Source organism: Xiphophorus maculatus, chromosome 11, assembly GCF_002775205.1.
Source record: "Xiphophorus maculatus strain JP 163 A chromosome 11, X_maculatus-5.0-male, whole genome shotgun sequence".
In the NCBI taxonomy this organism is placed as follows: Eukaryota; Metazoa; Chordata; class Actinopteri; order Cyprinodontiformes; family Poeciliidae; genus Xiphophorus; species Xiphophorus maculatus.
Genome location: NC_036453.1, coordinates 27,828,905 through 27,846,694, shown reverse-complemented (window position 1 = coordinate 27,846,694; position 17,790 = coordinate 27,828,905). Strand labels below are relative to the sequence as shown.

At 40.2% G+C, this 17,790-nt stretch overlaps 1 protein-coding gene across 2 annotated transcripts in view; it reads left to right on the top strand.

Annotated features, from left to right (window-relative positions):
* The first annotated feature begins 14,737 nt into the window (after positions 1 to 14,737).
* dscam (DS cell adhesion molecule) overlaps positions 14,738 to 17,790 on the top strand; it is a 97,274-nt gene continuing 94,221 nt past the window's right edge. For both annotated transcript variants that reach the window (XM_023342675.1, XM_023342674.1), the window contains exon 1: positions 14,738 to 15,685. In XM_023342675.1, coding sequence (XP_023198443.1) covers positions 15,643 to 15,685 — 43 coding nt within the window. In that variant the 5' untranslated portion in view covers positions 14,738 to 15,642. The remainder of the gene's footprint in view (positions 15,686 to 17,790) is intronic.

The window sequence follows — 17,790 nt, the reverse complement described above, 5'->3', positions numbered from 1 at the left end:
AAACAGATGACACAATTAGCCACTCAATTGAGGACCTACATAGCATCATATCCAACCGCGGGGCTGCCTTTTATCTGTTTGGCCTTTTTCTTGATGCTTCTCAAGTGAGTGGGCAGACCTGCTCTATTAAACCAATATTATTTGTAACCATCTCTAAAAGTAAAGCCCTTTCCCCATTACCAGGTCTAACTCCAGCCGGTTAATGTCTGACTTGGTTCTAGGCAAGTTGGGTTTGTTTTCATTGGCAGTGTGTCCCTCACTATGCGGATGTGAAAATGGGCAGGATCATTGCAGGAATGTGGGTGGGCCATTTGCACGCAGGAGCTCTGAAGATGTCATTTTGCACATTGTCCTACCCCTATACCAGTTTACCCGGTATTTCACAATTGATAAAAAGAATTGGGCCTCAAGATTTGACCATGGAAATATCTATTATCAGCTCACCATGTTGCCAACTACTACAGTCTAGTTACAGATTGAAAATTGTAGTTGAGGTATTGTTGTTGACATAAATCCATGGGGCTATCAATGAATGCAGTCTGCCAATCACATCATTTGTGTGCAAGACTTGGTTAGGTCCGGCTTATACCACCTCTGAGATGGTTCCAGAAAACTGCTTGGCTGGTTTCCAAGATCTGCGCATGAAGACAAATCTGGCCGGGATTAACTGGGTAGAACTGTTTAAAGCAGGGGTGTCAAACTCCAGTCCTCAAGGTCCGGTGTCCTGCAACTTTTAGATGTGCCTCTGCTGCACCACACCTGAATAGAAAAATTAGGTCATTAATAAGGCTCTGGAGAACTGATCTACACAAGAAGTAGGTAATTAAGCCATTTCATTTCAGTGTTTTGTACCTGTGGCACAACTAAAAACTGCAGGACAGTGGCCCTTGAGGACTGGAGTTTGACACCTGTTGCTTAAAGCCAAGTCCGTGGAGAAGGGGCTTCAATTAGATCTCCAGACACACCATTTCCCCCAAGGTTTGACTATTCATAAAACAATCATGGGTTTCTTCACGGTGTTGGGTTAAAAATTGTTAATAATATTGTTCAACAAGTAAACCTCAGGTAAAAGGTATAAAAAACAAAACTACATCAAGGTTTTCAAAAGTGCCGGCGGCCGGCGGGTGGACGCAAGGGCGCCGACCACTCACCACTCGCCACGTTATCTTCAATAAAACATTTTTTAAAATTACATTAAAATGAAATAATAAAATAAAAGTATTTCGAAATATTTGTATGTATATTTTTAGTTGTGTGAAGTAAATAGTTTATAGTTTATGATGAGTAAAGTTTTTTTCGTTCATCGACGTTGTCCGATTGGTGACGCATTTCCGGGGCGCAAAAATTTCGTTAAAGGTTGTACATGCGCAGTAGCTCCTCTTCAGCTCACGCTCATTCGGGGGCGGATCTCTGCTGCGCCCAGAGCTGAATGCAGCTTGATCTGCATACCGCGACCTTCCCGCCATGAAGGCGACGGCTGGAGCTGAAGTAAAGTTAGTCTGAATGACAAGTCGACAGGTTAGCTAACTGAACGTAGCGAGGCTAACGCTTTGTTCTACTTTCCCTGCCTTCCTTTACAAACATCAGGATATGACCCAGCATGGATTAAGACAGGTGAATGATGAGGTGAGATAGAGGATAAATATGCGGTGTAGGTGTTTTACAATGTTTTTAAATGGTAGCGCTGTATCGTGAAAAAGTGCGCAACACACCTTAGAAGAGGCCCTTTGATATACTAGTCTACTTTTTTAATAGGTGCTAATATGCATTGTTGCAACTAAATGTATTGCCTCAATGCATTGGCTTCTGGAGAAGAACCTTTCAAAAGCATCCCTGACTTCAACCATTGAGAAATTTACTTCCCTCAAGGATAGAAGGGCAAAGTGTATGTACAAAAAGTGGAACACTACATGATATAATGTAGCTTTGTTTGTTTTCATTCATGTAAATACACAGGTTTGTATACCTTTGTATATATTTTGATATATGTCTACTTTGGATTTATAGCTGGAAAAAACCCGACAGGGCCGCAACTGGTTTTCAACAACATCAGGGAGTCTGAAGAGAAACCCGGGCAACACTGGACATCTTAGTATGACAATAACCCAGAACACACTACTGAAGAGGTGACTTAAGAAATATATTTACGTTTCTGAGTGGCTTAGCCAGAGGACTTGCGTGAATCTGATGGAGAATCTATAAAGTGAGCTAAGGGTTAAGGTGGTGGTAAGGAGGCCTGACAGCCGCAAAAACATTCGAGAAATGGTCAAAGATCCCAGTGGAGACATGCAAAAAGCTTATCAGCAATTATTAGAAACATTTCGATTAGAGCTAGGTTTGATTATTGAGAAGGTTATCAATACTTTTGAACATGGCATTTTTTTGTTGTTGAAATACCAATAAATTCAGAACAATTTTTTTCTACAATGAAAGCCATTATTTTGACACCCTTGGCGCTTGGCAGCTTTAAGTGGTTAAATAACATTACACACCAGTACCAGGAGAAATCCCTACATGTAAAGGTAGAACACCCAACTTCCAAATATGTTTCATCTAAACCATTACAGTACAGCTCTGGCTGTATGCTTAAACCGTTGTTTGGCAGAACCATGGTTCTGTCAGGCTCAGGTGGTCTACAATGTCTAATGGGTTTTCTTGCGTGCCTTGCCCTCGATTTAACTCCATCCATTTTTTTTATTAACTCTGACCAGATTCCTTTTCCTTTCGAAAGAAAATAATTTCCACAGCATCACTGTGTGTGATGTGCAGGGACAAAACATTTTGCATGTATGCTAAAAACATTTGATTTGGTCTCATCTGACGTACTGACGCTACAGATTTGGCTAAAATAACATTTTCTTCAGCTGTCTCATTTTGTGAACCGTGTGCTTAAAAGTTCCACCAAACTGGAGCTAAGACACATGAATGAATTTTCTCATTTCAAAGCATAAGCAATGCGCCGCTCCTTAACGCATCCAAGGAGTTGCGTTGACGTTAAGTCTGAAGCATGGCGGGTGACGTGTAAAGACAAAATGACAGCACCGTTACTCGGGGCTAAATGCTAATCTAAGTGGAGGGAGGAAACTGCTGAATTCTCAGCAGATATTTAACTAAAAAGAGGCTTAGCTGTGTGGCTCTGCTCCAGTTCTCTAGAACAGTTTGTCAGTGTGTCATTGTGATGTTTAATTATGTGAGGGTGATAGAAAGTCCATGTGCACGAGTGTGTGTTTTGTGCTCACAAAAGCTAGTGTGTGTCTGTGTTACAGTAATCTTGTCTATGTGGTTATGCACAGTGAAAACAGTCAATGCAACATTCTTCTGCAGCCAATGAGCAGAGCGCCGCTGTTACCGGGCAGTTATGTGTTTATTCCCCCTCCTGTTCCTTCGTGAGGTCGATGTCACACGTCAAGCCTCATAGCCTCTCAGATCAACGTGAGTCTTTACGACACACCGGGGTCCTGCAGTGTTGGTGAACATCAGCAGTCTCGCTGGTTTTGTAGGTCAACCAGTTCTGAGCGGGTGCAGCTTCTATTCTCCTGTGTGAAACAGGAGCTATTCGCAGATTCCTCTTCAACCTGAACACTGATGACAAAGCAAAACAGAAAGCAGATTTCTTTTTTTTTTTTTCCGGGTTTGATCATGTTTAATCAGCAACGTGATGTGAGCCTCATCTGGATCTGAGTATTAGCGTTGCAATACATTTCACATCTTATTGGCCAAATCTGAGTTTGTATTTAATATGTACAGAAATATTAAAAGTCGCTGTAAACAACAGAAGCCAAAGTATTACTTCAACTTAAACATATAATTCAGACTTATTGTGGACAATTCATTAAACTATCCACTGACAGATTTTAGCTGATTCAAATTTCTTTTTTAACCCAGATAAGAAATTATTTCATTACAATTTTCTGGTGTACCTGATGACACATTTTCATGTTTGTTTTAAAAATACTATCTTTATTTTTCAATGTAAAGTTTGAATCCCCTATGATACATTGTGGTATAAAAAATATATTTTTTTACATTTTTGTAACTATTTCTGAAACATGCTAAACAGTGAATCAGCCATGTTACTGTACATTTTGCATTTAAAAAATGCTGTGGCCGGATATCCTTCAGGATCTCTGTTTCTGAGGAAAATTCATGGTTCCATCAATAATGGAAAGGTTGTCCTCGTTCTGAAACTGTTCCTATTAGTCTTCATGAAGATATTTGTTAGGAAATCTGACACAGGAGTTTCTGTTTTTTTTGGTCACCCTCTCACCATAGGGTCTTCCATGTTGGCCAATGTGTTTCTTATTATTGAATCATGAAGATGGACCTGTAGATGTTGTTTGAGATTCTTTTGTGGCCCTTTTCTCAGAAGTGCTCCATGTTTTCTCCATGTGTGGATAATGGCTCTCACAGTGTTTTGCTGGAATTCCAAAACCTTACAAATGACAGTAAAAGGAGTTCAGATTTATTTGTGTTAATCACGGGGAGTGGATATTAATTACCTGACCAGCAGGTTTTCTAAATATGGTAGATTGTAGCCAACAGATCATTTCCATTTTGGTAGGTTTATGCCAACTTATAACATGTATCTGTAGTGCCTTATGTATCTGGATAAACATACACTAACCTTATATTGTAGATATAATGTTGGATCAAAAATGATTTATTTCAATATTAAATTCTCTCTTTTACAAACACGCACTTTACGGTCTACATACTGTATTTCCTTAATCCGCTCCGCCTCCCTTTCAGTAACAGCTGCTGACCACACGGTGGCATCAGTTCTCAGTGAATGAACATACGTTCAGCATCTCTGACGAGCTTGGGTTTGAGAAATAATCTTTGCTGAGGTTTTAATAGTAATCTCAACAATCTCTTTTCTCCTGTATGTACAGCCCATACCATCATTACAATGCAGAAAAACAAACGACTGATCCTCCCTGGATAAATAAGCTTAAGGAATAACAAAAGGATTTCCATGTAAGATAGCTACTTTCTCATAACAAGATCCCTCCATACAGAAAAAAAAAACATTTCAGTATAGTTGTCAGGGTACATATGTGTATATTATATATGTAAAAAAGTGTATTTTGTACCCTGTAGGGGTGAATTTTTGAGTCAGAATATAAAATGAACCCTTGGAGATGGTGCGTTCTCATTCCACTAAATGCCGTTTTTCAGGTTAAATGTTTATCTCCCCAGAGTTCTCTTTGGTTGGTCACCATAGCATTGCTGTTGACAATTTTGTATTTAGGTCAGTGGTGCCCCCTCAGGGTCTGACAAAGCACGTTCTCCCAGAGTCCCTGTGATTGACAGTTTTCCTTATTGCAGATGAAGTCCTGCTCCTCCGGTTTTAAATTCTTGATGAGTAACATGTTATAAAATACAAGACTAAATGCTGCTGTTGGTGCGTCCTTGTTTTGCCATCCCTGAATACCATTTAGTTATGCCCTTAATGCCACTAACAATACCGTGGACAATATTAGGATCTATCGGTGTGTGCGGTATTTGTGTTGAATGATGGGAGTGTATCTCCTAATATACCACACATATACCACACGCTAGAAAGATCCCGGCAGGCCAAGGATCTTTCTACTGCTATGCTGCCATTATGTGAATATTTTTAGTATAGACCCAAACAAAAACTGTGATCCAGTATTTTCTGGAGTCAAGAATTGTTGAAACTGTAATGACATAGGCTACTTATTTCCCCAATGGTTTCCAAAGCCTCCATTGTACTTTGTGCTGTTAGTTTAAGTAATAACACCGGTAGTGTTCGACTCCACGCTCCACACATGTTTCCCTCTGGGGGAGTCGCATCTTGGTTTGCATAGACAGCAGAACCACGTGACAGTGTAGAGACCCTGGCTACCTGTTGTTCTTTGTGATCTGTCTCCTCCACACAGTCTGCAGAAAAGAAGCAGAATTACCAGGACATCCTCTAAGAACATAATGCCCGTCTTAGACACTGGGCATCTGGTGGCATTTCCTCACTGCATGCTCCAAACAGGGGAGGGGGCTGAGGTGAGGAGGAAGCCTTAGGCTGGGATTAAGGGAGGGGAGCTGTAACGGGGGATGGGTGAGGTTGAAGACGTCGGGTTGACCTGAACGGACCACATGTCCCTTCCGTAAAGCGCTTTTCTTGTGTGTTGGCCCTGTGCCCTGGACAGCCAGTCCAGGTCAGGCCTGGCACCCCCACTGAGCAGCACCCCATGCTGCTGCCCAGAGTCATTGGGATCCACAGGTCTGTTCAGTGATCAGGCCTGCAGGGCATTCTCATACTCAATCTGTAGACATTGTCTGGTCAGGTCTGCAACTTGGTATAAACTTGATTGAAAACGATCTTTGATGCAAAGAAAGCAGAATGTAAATGCTGTACTGCAATGACTGAACCAGGAAATCTCAAAAATCCTAACTTAGGATAACTTCTGTTTAATTTAGATTTCAATTGTAAAAATTTGTTTTAAAGTTATGCCGGTGATTTCCAGGTGAATAGACTTTTGGCTAACAAAGTCGGTTTATATTTGACTAGGCATATGCCAGTCAACATATTGACTACAGCTCCACTGAATGGTGCATATACAGTTTTATGCTAGCTTAGCACTGGCTACCCTCATCAAATACAAAATAAAAAAAAAATAATGCTTTGTAAAAAAACAAACAACCCATATTTTTCAGTTTGTATACCTTGACAAAAGAATCTAAGACCTAAGACCTCATCTAAGGCTTATTCTTATGACTGACTGACTTGGTGGATTTCAAAGTCTTCAAATAGGTTTCACTTGTGTCATTTTGATAAACTGTAGTTTGAAATTTGTAGTAATTTCTTGAAACAACCTGAGATGTATCTAACTTAATCCTGCCGTGTGGTTTGGCAGTCAAACTGTCTGATATTGTTGGAACTGTGTTGAACTAAAAAGAACTTATGCTAGGAGAAACCCTGCTATTCCTCTTGACAGTGAAGAGGAGCAGCAAGAGAAAGGACGTTTTGTGTATTTAAGACCGTAGGATTCATAGTTCAGTTGAGGAAATTCCTCATAATGAATGAGTATCTTTTTACCCATAATCTGAGGGGTCCTACTGAGAATTTTTAGTTCTGGAAAATATTAAAGCCTTAATAGTCCATCGATGTCTTTAATGAAATGGGGTCTTTTTGTACAAAAGTGGAACTGTCTTGATATCTAAATTAATTCTTTTTACATCTATGAGATGCCTAAAAGGCATGGAATGAACTTTACTGAAATTCTACCAAGTGTCTTTAATAGAGCAGTTGTACAGCTTATTTTGAACAAATTAAATACAGTTTTTCTTTAATTAAATACAATTAAAAAATAAGGCACTGCTTAGCAACAGTGCCGTGTTTTTTCCCATGTCTACTGCCAACATGCTTTAGTTGTCCATTTCTCATCAGTGTCCTCGACGCAGACTTTGTTTGACTGGACAATGTCTGAGCTGGTATGGTTCTCAGTTTATTTGCTGTCATTTAATCAGAGAGGCAGTCAACATTGATGGTCTTGATGGTTTCTAAGGACGAACATTGAATGATTAACATTCTCCAGCTAAATAACCCCAAGATGTATGCCTTGTGAGGCGAACCCCAGTATCTTAGGTGGGATGCCTTGCCAACTGAGTTATCCAGCTGCTGGTAATGGCCAACAGATCCAGACATTGTGATCATTAATAAACAGCAGAATAAAGCCATTATGAGTGATACAGCTATTCCAAATGATGAAAACATCAGGAAAAATTAACATGATACACTAGAAAAAAATACCAAGGGCTAAGGGAGCCAAGAGCTAGAAAGATCCCGGCAGGCCAAGGATCTTTCTACTGCTATGCTGCCATTATGTGAATATTTTTAGTATAGACCCAAACAAAAACTGTGATCCAGTATTTTCTGGAGTCAAGAATTGTTGAAACTGTAATGACATAGGCTACTTATTTCCCCAATGGTTTCCAAAGCCTCCATTGTACTTTGTGCTGTTAGTTTAAGTAATAACACCGGTAGTGTTCGACTCCACGCCCGCTTTGTCATTATGACACTTGTCTCAACTCTGCATAAACCTTCTACAGAATAAGGCATTTTGCACAAGGTGACTTCCAGCTCCTGGCAGGCTGTGTGCTGAGGAAACATTGAATATGCCCCAGGGTCAAACTACCAGCACCGAGGCCAGATGGGAGCCCCCACACGTTTCTACCTGCCACCGCCTCTCCACCCCCGCCCTTCCACCACCTCCACCCGGTGCCAGTCTCTTGACACCCCCTCTCTGCCATCTGTGCCGACCTGCCCCTAGCTGTCAGCAGTTCAAGAGCGGCGTGCGGTGCTTCGGCCCCGACAAACACAGCTGTACAGATGTTTTCGGGGAGAAAAGATGGCCACGGAGGCGACAGCAAGGCTAACATCTGTGCTCCCTGTGGGAACAACATAGCAGCACTTTGTATGAAAGCCAGTCGCTGTGATAGTACGAGCTGACAGATGCTGTGTTTAATGTTCTGTGTGTTATCATCGCTGCTGCTGGCTTATGAAGGCCTTGGAAAATCCCACACATGCGTACACACAAAGCCAGCGCTGCCTGGCGATCTGTCACTTCAATAAATATGTTTTGGGGATTAAATTCAGATTAAGACTCTGGAAACCACAGTGCACAGATTTACATCCCGTAAGTCTATCACAGAGATTTGATATGGATAGTGGCGCAAACATATAATCCAAATATCATTATGGATTCCTAAGCCTCTATCTGCCTTTTTGTACTTTAAGTAACATCGCAGGAATGTTCTAGTGAAACTAAACATCCTCTGAAATTGTGCTGATATTCTTGTCGCTGAATGCAAACCCCCCACCTCCAACTCCTTATGCTGCTCCATGCAGTCTGTGGCATGTGTCAGGTACAGCCTTTCATTACCACTCTGCTGCTTTATCTCTCCCTCTGTCTCTCTCTGATGCACACACACACCCACGCACACACCCCCACGTACAAAGGACAGCACGTTTAGGGTCTGTTCATCTGGACTACGTGTCTGTGTCGATGTTTGTGTGAGACAGAGGGAGCGAGAGAGGGAGAAAAAGCAGCACACAAGCGAATGTGGAAAAAAAAAGACTTCATACATTTTTATGACCGCACCGATAAGGTCACTCATGTGCTGTGGTTACTAAGCAACGCTGACACCCCATGTTGGGCAGTTATGGACCAGAAGAGTCAAATTCAAAGAATTTTACTTTTGCTTTATGAATGACTGCTGACCAGTCGCTGACTTCTGGCATGTCTGCGGAATATCATCCCAATAAGACGAATGTAAATATGCAGAAACACTTCTTACTGCTGCTTCAATGTGATGCAGGCCTTTGTTAAATCATCTCAGGGAAAATACACTTACATGGAGAATCATGTGCATGGGAATGGCAGGAGTAAAATGATTTCTATCTGACTTTACCACACAGGAGTAATTTAAAGACAAATGTGCCAAGACGTCACCCTTGGGGAACCTCAGAGATGACTGTTTCCTGACATTCAATAAAAAAAGTAAAGTAAAAAGCAAACTAAATTGCTATAAAGTGGCACATCGAAAGCAGCAGTAAAAACTTAACTTAGCTAAAACTGAAGTCTTACTTTGAGGAGTTGGAGACATTTCTTTGGTAGCACTAACCTATGAGCAGTGGCTTATTCATCAACGATTGTTTTTCAGACCAGTTTGTGGAAACAGGAAAATATGTTTGGATTGCAGAGAGCCAATATAATGGGCCAAACAATTACAACTACACTAAGAAGCTGAAATCAGCTTAGCTCTTTTTTGCAGATAACTCAAACTTTACAAGCATATGGATTTGAGGGGATAGATTGTTAAACCTGCATCTGCGAAGACACTTAACTCTCAATCTCAAGATGATCAGCAATATTAAGATAACATTACCTTACACTGATCAAAGATGTTTTGGCTTCTTTTTAGATGACCACATGTTAGACAGTGCATATCATTAGCCAGCTAAATAATGTGTTCTAAACTGACCAATCACTTGTTTCAGTCACTTTCAGCAACCTTGCTCTACATCTCCTTAAGAACTTTGTTTTATTAGATCATAAAATCTGCCCAACAACAGTCCTGTGTTTACTGATAATGTTTCAAGATGATCAATCATCAGACTAATCACCATATCAGAAAATATTCATGCCCTTTCATTATTACTTTAAACATCCTCTTTAAATATCATTAAAGAAATTACCAGATGAACGAGGTTTATATATTGTTATAGCAGTCTGTCATTTTTCTTTATCTTTTATTTTTTCAGGAACCATTGAATGAAGATTTTTATCTTTGCATTCATGCTAAATTCGGACAAGTGAATATGGAAAAGTTATGTATTTTAAATATCTGCACGTTAAAATTGTTATTGTGACCATGCTTATGTGTTCCTAGCCCAATGCTCTGTCTACACCTTCAAAGTGACACTATTGTCTTGTTCCATTTTCAATCTAATGTCTAAATCTGTCAAAAAGCAGTTTGAAGCCTGAAGGAAAAAATTGCATTTTCACTCCAAAAAGGTACAGTTAGAAAAACAATTACAGCACTAGTTTTGGAAAACCCCATGTTATGAATAATCTTTAGTCATATTTGAACAGTGTTTTGGACGCTTAGAAAAGAATTAAAATGTTGGGCACTCATTTAGGGAAAAAAGTCATTTAATGTACAGAAGAATATAAATAGATTAATGCCTTTTGATTTGATCATGACCTCACAACATGTCAGAGACCTAAAGAAGGGATTAGACAAATAAGGTTGGAGCTCTGTTTGACCATACTGCCAGTGATTTTAATCCAATCTCTGTACAGCCTCCACTGGGATAAACGCTGGCGAGAACCATTCAGCATATGGCTGAAAGATTAGATAAACAATACAAAACAAGAATGATTTGGAAGTGGACCAGAACACTTGGGGAGGAATGCTTGAGATTTCTGAAATGTTGTTGTTGGATACCAAAGTCCTGTTGTTGCTATCGACAGTTCTGGTGATAGTTCAACTATGAATTTCTGGAATTAGGAATGTGCCAATCCTGATTTTTGTTGTTGTTGTTTGTTTTGTTTTCAATACTGAACTGAGTCTTTCAAGATCAGAGATTTTCCAATATCAAATCACAGCTCAACATTTCATCAAAAATAATAATAAAAAAAAAAATCAATGGCATGTGTATGCCCAAAAACTACAAAAATGAAACTACAAAAACAAAAATTACATCAGTGTAACACATATATACTTACCAATGACATTCCAGGCAGTCTCTTCAATCCACTGTACTTGAGAACAACAGATATTTTATTTCTTCATTTAACTCAATTAGGAAAGCTCGTGTATTGTTCCCGCTGGTCTCATGGTGAGTACCCTGCTTTAAACCAGGCTAATATTAGCATGTTGCATTCTGTTTTGATAAAACTCATTGATAATATAGCTTGTAGGATATATCAGGTAATCAGGTTTGACAAAACATAAAGAAAAAAAGTTGTTTTGCTGAATAGACTTAGAGCTTTGATTTGATCAGAGTAAAATTAAATGCTGCTCTCTGTTCAGCTCCCTGTCCTAAACTGAGAAAATGCAGTAATGGGGACCCTGTTCTGCACAACATATGTGGTTTAGCCATTAAATGTTAAAACAAATTAAGGATAATGAATTAAAGAGATGTCTTAGTGCTTCCTAGCACAATCTTTATGAGTTGTGAGGATCCTACAATCAAATTTTACAAGCAAGATTGCCATTTCAAATGTCTTTTTATTCAACTTTGAGTGGTAAGAACGCCATTTGGTGAAGTATGATGCTACAGCTGATTTCCAAACAATACTTTGAGCTAAAACTCTGGATTAATTTTGCTCAAATTGGCAGCAGAAAATTGGCTTTGAAAACATTTCTACTCAGATAAAGGGAACGAAATCCAAATGTGGTAGTCCAAACATCCATTAGAAATAACTTGTCTCCACTTGAGGCATTTTATGGCCTTCTAGGAAATGAACTTTAACTTAGTGAAAAAATAAAGAGCAGAAAAAACTACCTTTGGCGTGCACATATATAATGAACTCTATTAGTAAGTATTTTATGTAGGTGTGTACGTGGAGATCTGTTTTGCTGGTGGGATGCATCGGATTGGTTTGTCAGTCGGCTGGAACAAAATAAAGAAAGCAGGGTTTCAAATAGTAATGTGTTTAAAAATGGATAGAGGGCATTGTACAGCACCAATCTGCAGATTAGAGCTGTGCACAATGAGGGGGGGATTTGGTATAATCTTTACAAACACTGAAGCAAACACTTCTTGCACACACACACAGAGAAGCACTGCATGTTTCATCCCCGCTGTCTGTGATAATAATCGGTTTTATTTTGGGGGACGCCTAGCTGGGAGCGTATGCAGAGGCCAGACAGGCGGTGGCAGGTTGTGCATTTCTGGTGGAAAGAAAAATTGTTCATGTCTGGTATAGATGCTGAATCTATGAGACAGATATGAGGCTGGGGTTTAGGGTTGGGGCTAGTTGGCGTAACTGGGTCGTGGAGATGTCACAGGTATTGTTTGGTTATTTTTTTTGTTCGTTTTTGTGTTGCACTTCTAAAAGGTGGTGAAATCTTGCCTTCGTAGTTTCTGTAACCAACTGAGTTTTTGTAATAACAGATGAAAAATAGCTCTCATGTGAGTTTTGTGAAAGAAAAAACAGCCCCACAGCATGATGCTACCACAGCAATGCTATGCAGATACACTGTCGTTAAGATTGAATTCGCCCAATTTTAATGTACAACTTAGACACTCTCACTTGCAACATTCTTATAACACGCACATGTTAGGTCTTGTGAGCTTGTTAATCAGCCTGTACAGTCACATTCAACAAATCAGGAAGTGTTTTCATTTTGTCAGATAAAAAGTATTGTTTGAAAATAACATAATAAAAGTAGGTATTAAACGCACTTTTCCATAAAGCCCACATTTCTCTATTAAAAAACAACCAATGTGTTTTGCATAACTATGCTTTTTTAGGCTTGAATAGTTTGGTTATAGGTTAACTCCTTTTAACACAACTTGAACACAACAATGATCTTTTCCAGCGTCCCATCAAATCGTTTTTTGAAGTAAAAATTAGCCCTCAGTGGTCCAAGAGAAGTGGCTTTGCCGTTTGTCGTCGTTTGCGAATGCTGCGTGTGCGTCTGATTTAAGGGCGTACCAGAAACAATTCAAAATTGTTCAGGCTGGAACCTTTGTATTTAGAAAAAAAGAAGAAGAAAAAAGCAATTATTTGCATTCAAATTTTTAACGCGTTAAGATCTATGGAACTACTTTATCAAAATTAACATGCTAAAGTCCCAAACTTAGTTACAGCACAATGAGAGTAGTTGGAACAAAAGTTAATTAAGGTGTAAGTTTACATTTTTTTAATTAAGATATCAATCAATAATCAATCAAGTTTAATCAGGTTTATTTGTATGGCACATTTCAGCAACAAGGCAGTTCAAAGTTCTCTACATAAAACCACAAAAATACAAAGTAATAGAACACACAGTCAACAACTGAAGCATTACAGTGACAGATTAAGGTGAGATTGACTATTGATTTCAAGGTAAAAAGGCCTGTTAGAAGATATATGTAAAAAAGAATAGATTAGTAGCGTTTAAGCAGTGCTGTTAGAACAAAAAAGATTAAATAATTTCACATCCTAATATCAGTTCATAACTAGAGTCAGTGTTAAAGTTGTAAATAAACAGACCGTGTTAGTGGAACTATAAAGTCTGAGGATGATCACTTGACTGGCTGTAGAGTAGGAAAAAACCTTTTAAAGGATGTTGTTAAAACCGAGCCGGCGTTTTAGTTTCAGGTTACAGTACAATAATTACAGCACAGTCAATTATTTTTTACTTTATTCTGTGAAGTAAAGAGATTTAGCAGAAAATATTCATTGCCAGGAAGTCGCCTTTGTACATCATGCCAGTCTATTCTCTAAAGAGCCACCTGCTCATTACTAGCTGTGATATGTTAATGTGGAGGTCACCTCTAATTATTTCAAATAATCAACATTTACCTCGCAGTTTAGGCATTTAGTGTGCATGTGAATCCCCTCTCATATCCCCCCTCAGTCCTCATGTGCAATTGGAATGGACCAGAACTCAAGGAGTGGGTCTGACATGGCTGCTGTTTGATGCCCCCTGCTGCAGAGGGGAGAATTACATATTTGTCAAGGTCAATTATTGAATGCAAGGGGGTTACAGCTGGAAGGATCCCCCCCTCCACACACACAAACACACACACACGGACCCCCCAAAACCGCCCCAGAGAGTCATAAATTATCCAAACAACACATTTATTTTAAAGTCAGGATTTAGATCTCCTCCCAATTAAGGTAATTTAGCATGTGTTTTCTTTTCTCTCCTAAATGCCTCCATAGCATCAAGTCAGGTGTAGGCTACATCACTATCCTCCTTCCTCCTTCCTCCAGCCCTACACACTAGCAGTCCCAGCAAAAAAGCAAAAAAAACCCCAGAAAAAACAGAAGGATGTCCTGAATTGCTAGATCTCTCTCACCTATTAAAGCAGCCCTGCCTCTGAGTGGGGCACCTTGATCCGTCATCTCTGTGATATAGAAAAAAAAGAAAAATAGATTTTTTTTTTCTTGCTTTCTAACGCTCCTTCAGAGGCTCAGCTGCGCGCTCCCCCTCCCCACCCCACCTCACCTCACCCCTGTACCTTTAAGGCAATGGAGAGGGACAAAAGCGTCTGCGGAGGAGGCGCGGGTTTATTCCAGCGCGCTCTGAGGCAGGGCAGGTTCTGAGCGCAGGGAACCACAGCAGTGCGCAGTGTGTGCGTGGAAGATGCGTGTGCTTGTTGCTCCGCGGACGGAGAGAGGCGGCGAAGAAGAGAAAAGGAGTTTCCAGCGCAGCTAACAATCAACTCCATCCTCTTGATTTTTTTCTTCTTCTTCTTTCCAACTTTTCCCTCTGGCGGCTGGGATGACACATCTGGCTTCACGCTTCTAATTTTTTTTTTTTTAATCTCATATTATTTATTTTCCTTATTTTTTTTAAAAGGCTTTTCTTGTTTGTTTTTATTGTTCTTGTAGTTGGGTGTGCGCAAAAAAAAAAAAAAAAGGTACTTTGTCCTATGCGTCTCCAGCCTCTGACTGAGCGGCAGCAGCAGCGGAGGTGTCGGCACTGCTCACCTGGACCGGAGCGCACCGAGCCGAGCTCGCTCATGTTCCCCGCAGAACAGCGCTCCGATACGGGCGGACGGCTGCTCTGAGGCCCGGAGCGGTGCGGTCAAGTCCAAACGGCGGCGCAGGGTGTGGAGGGGGGGGGAGAAGCAGAAGAGACGCTACAGTTGTGGATCTTATACAATATCTGCGGCTGTACTAGGAGACAATCACCAGCAGGAAGAAGCTCTAACCTCCTCCTCTTCATCTTCTTCTTTTTCCTCAACGTGCAGGATTGAGGGAGAGAGAGACAGAGAGGCAGAGAGAAGGGAGAGAGGGAAAGAGATTTGCAAGCTCCGCTTTCTTTCATTGCAACTGACTTGTTGAAGGGATAATAATAATAATAATAAAAATAAAAAAACGGAGAAACAACAAGAAAGAGTGCGTGGAGAGAAGAAGAAAAAGCATTAAGATTGGATATTGAACGGAGCGGGGCATGTGGATATTGGCTCTTATCTTTTCCCAGTGCATCTTGAATGGTGAGTGATGCTTATGCGCACATCGGAACTTCAAGTTTAGCATAATTATCGCAGCGTTATCTGACGGTTCGAATCCCAGCCTGCACGGTGCCGGTGCTGGTCTGCGGAAAAAATTCGATTATTTCTTTTTTTTTTCTTTCTTTTCTTTTTTTTTTTAGTGATGCTTTATAATCGAAAGGATGAGGAACAGGCTGTTGCTATGTCCTGTCACAGGCTATGGGCTCTGTACGTGTGGGGGCTCAGGGGGGTGGGCTGACGGTTCAGTCCGCAGGAGCCCTCATGGAGCTCAAGTGTAAAATTGTTTCGTCATTTCTGCAGGTTCAACATTTACAAATAACCTTTTATGAAGGGAGATGTGAAGCAGAAAGAGAGGAGAGGGAAGCAAAAAGAAAGGGAAAAAAAATGTAGGCTGATGATAGGTGCAGCCTGTGCTGCAGAAGCAACATTATGCATTTCCAAATATTGTTTAAATCCCTCATTTAAGTCTTAAATTTAAGGTTTGAACGACATCTAACAATTATTTAGCTTCATTATTAGCAGCTTCTGAAGGTGATTATTTATTCTCCATCCTAAACCTGCACAGGGCCTCAGTCTGTGGCTTTTCCTGCATTTGTCTGCAAATCAACAGCAAATAATCAATTTGTACTTATAAAACCTGCCTCATGAAAGGATATTCATTGGCAAACGATTTTTCCTCAATATACTTCAGTGCTTACTTGGTGCAATCAGGAAATTGTTTAAATCTTAAAGCTGCATTTCTAATTTATTTCAGAAAATCAGTTGTGCCCCTCAGTCCCCCTTTAATTAGAAGAATAATAATTGTTTAAATTCAACATGATAAAGTGAGCCTGAAAACGAGCCAGCATTTTGGTGGAAATGTGATCCATTTACATGCATGCATTTTTATTATTTTAGGTTGTTAACAAATTGCTGTTACATGGGATTGCATGTTTCCATGTTTTTTGTTTTTTTTCCCCCTGCAACATCCAATGTGTAGCTTAAGAATTACGAATACATAGGTTGTCTGCGTTTTTTTTTTTTTTTTTCCGGCATTGCACCCGCCATATTAGAAGCACAGACGTGGAGTCATTTTGAATTGGGGGGGAAAGAAAAAAAAGAAGACAAGCCCTTTATAGCCCTTGCCTAAGTGCACATCTCACTAAATGAACCCATACATCGTTTTGAGCACAGCAAAGTCCTCGAAAGACGGGCTGGATAAGAAGCTTTCTGCTCACTTTGGAATAAGGGTTACTTTTTATTATGATTGTTACGGCGAATACAAGAATTGAGGAAAGGCGGAGGCTGTGAAGGGGGGGACAGTGGTGTAATGGGTGGGATGTGCGTGTGTTGGGGGGCAGATATCAGTTAGACAGAAAAGAAGGATGTTTTAAAGCTTTTCTGGGAGGAAAAATTGAAAGAAAGGGGTTAAAAGTGGCCAGAGTGTGGACTGAGATCAGAGGACGATGCGTCAAGCAAACATGACAGGCAAACCATTTTGTGGCCATGCTAAGGGCTCAGCGAAGACAGACGTTATTTGGAGGGGGAGACTTAGAAAAGAAAAAAAAAAGCAAACATGATTTTCTGGAAACAGATCCTGGAAACAAAAGAGGACGCCGCTGGTTGCTGCAGGACTGTCTCTCTGTATCGAGCTTAAAAAATAAAAAAAATTCTTCTGTTTGCTTTGCTGGTGAATGGCTTTTTCAGTCTCTTTGGTCCAGGCAACAGTGTTGCAAAATGGCTGCTGCTACAGACAGCTAGAGGAAAACTTTGAATGGCAGACACAGCCAGTCGTGCAATAGTGATAAATGTTAGATTTGTCGTATATATATTAAAATAACCTCGCTCTGTTTGACTCTGAGCTTCTGTGTCGAGTCGAAGAATTAAACGCAGCCTTTTTTTTTCTTTTTTTAATAATGAAACACTCAGATGCACCATAAACAAGCCTCCCTTTGTATTTTCACTCCTCGTCTTTCATTCGCAATAAGAATCTGTGACTGCTGATCTCTGATAGCTTTGTTTCTGCCGCCTGTTTGTTGTGCTTCAATAGGCCTGCAGAGACTAAGGGGCTGGTGAGCAGCCTCCAGCAGAATGTTTTTTTAATTTTA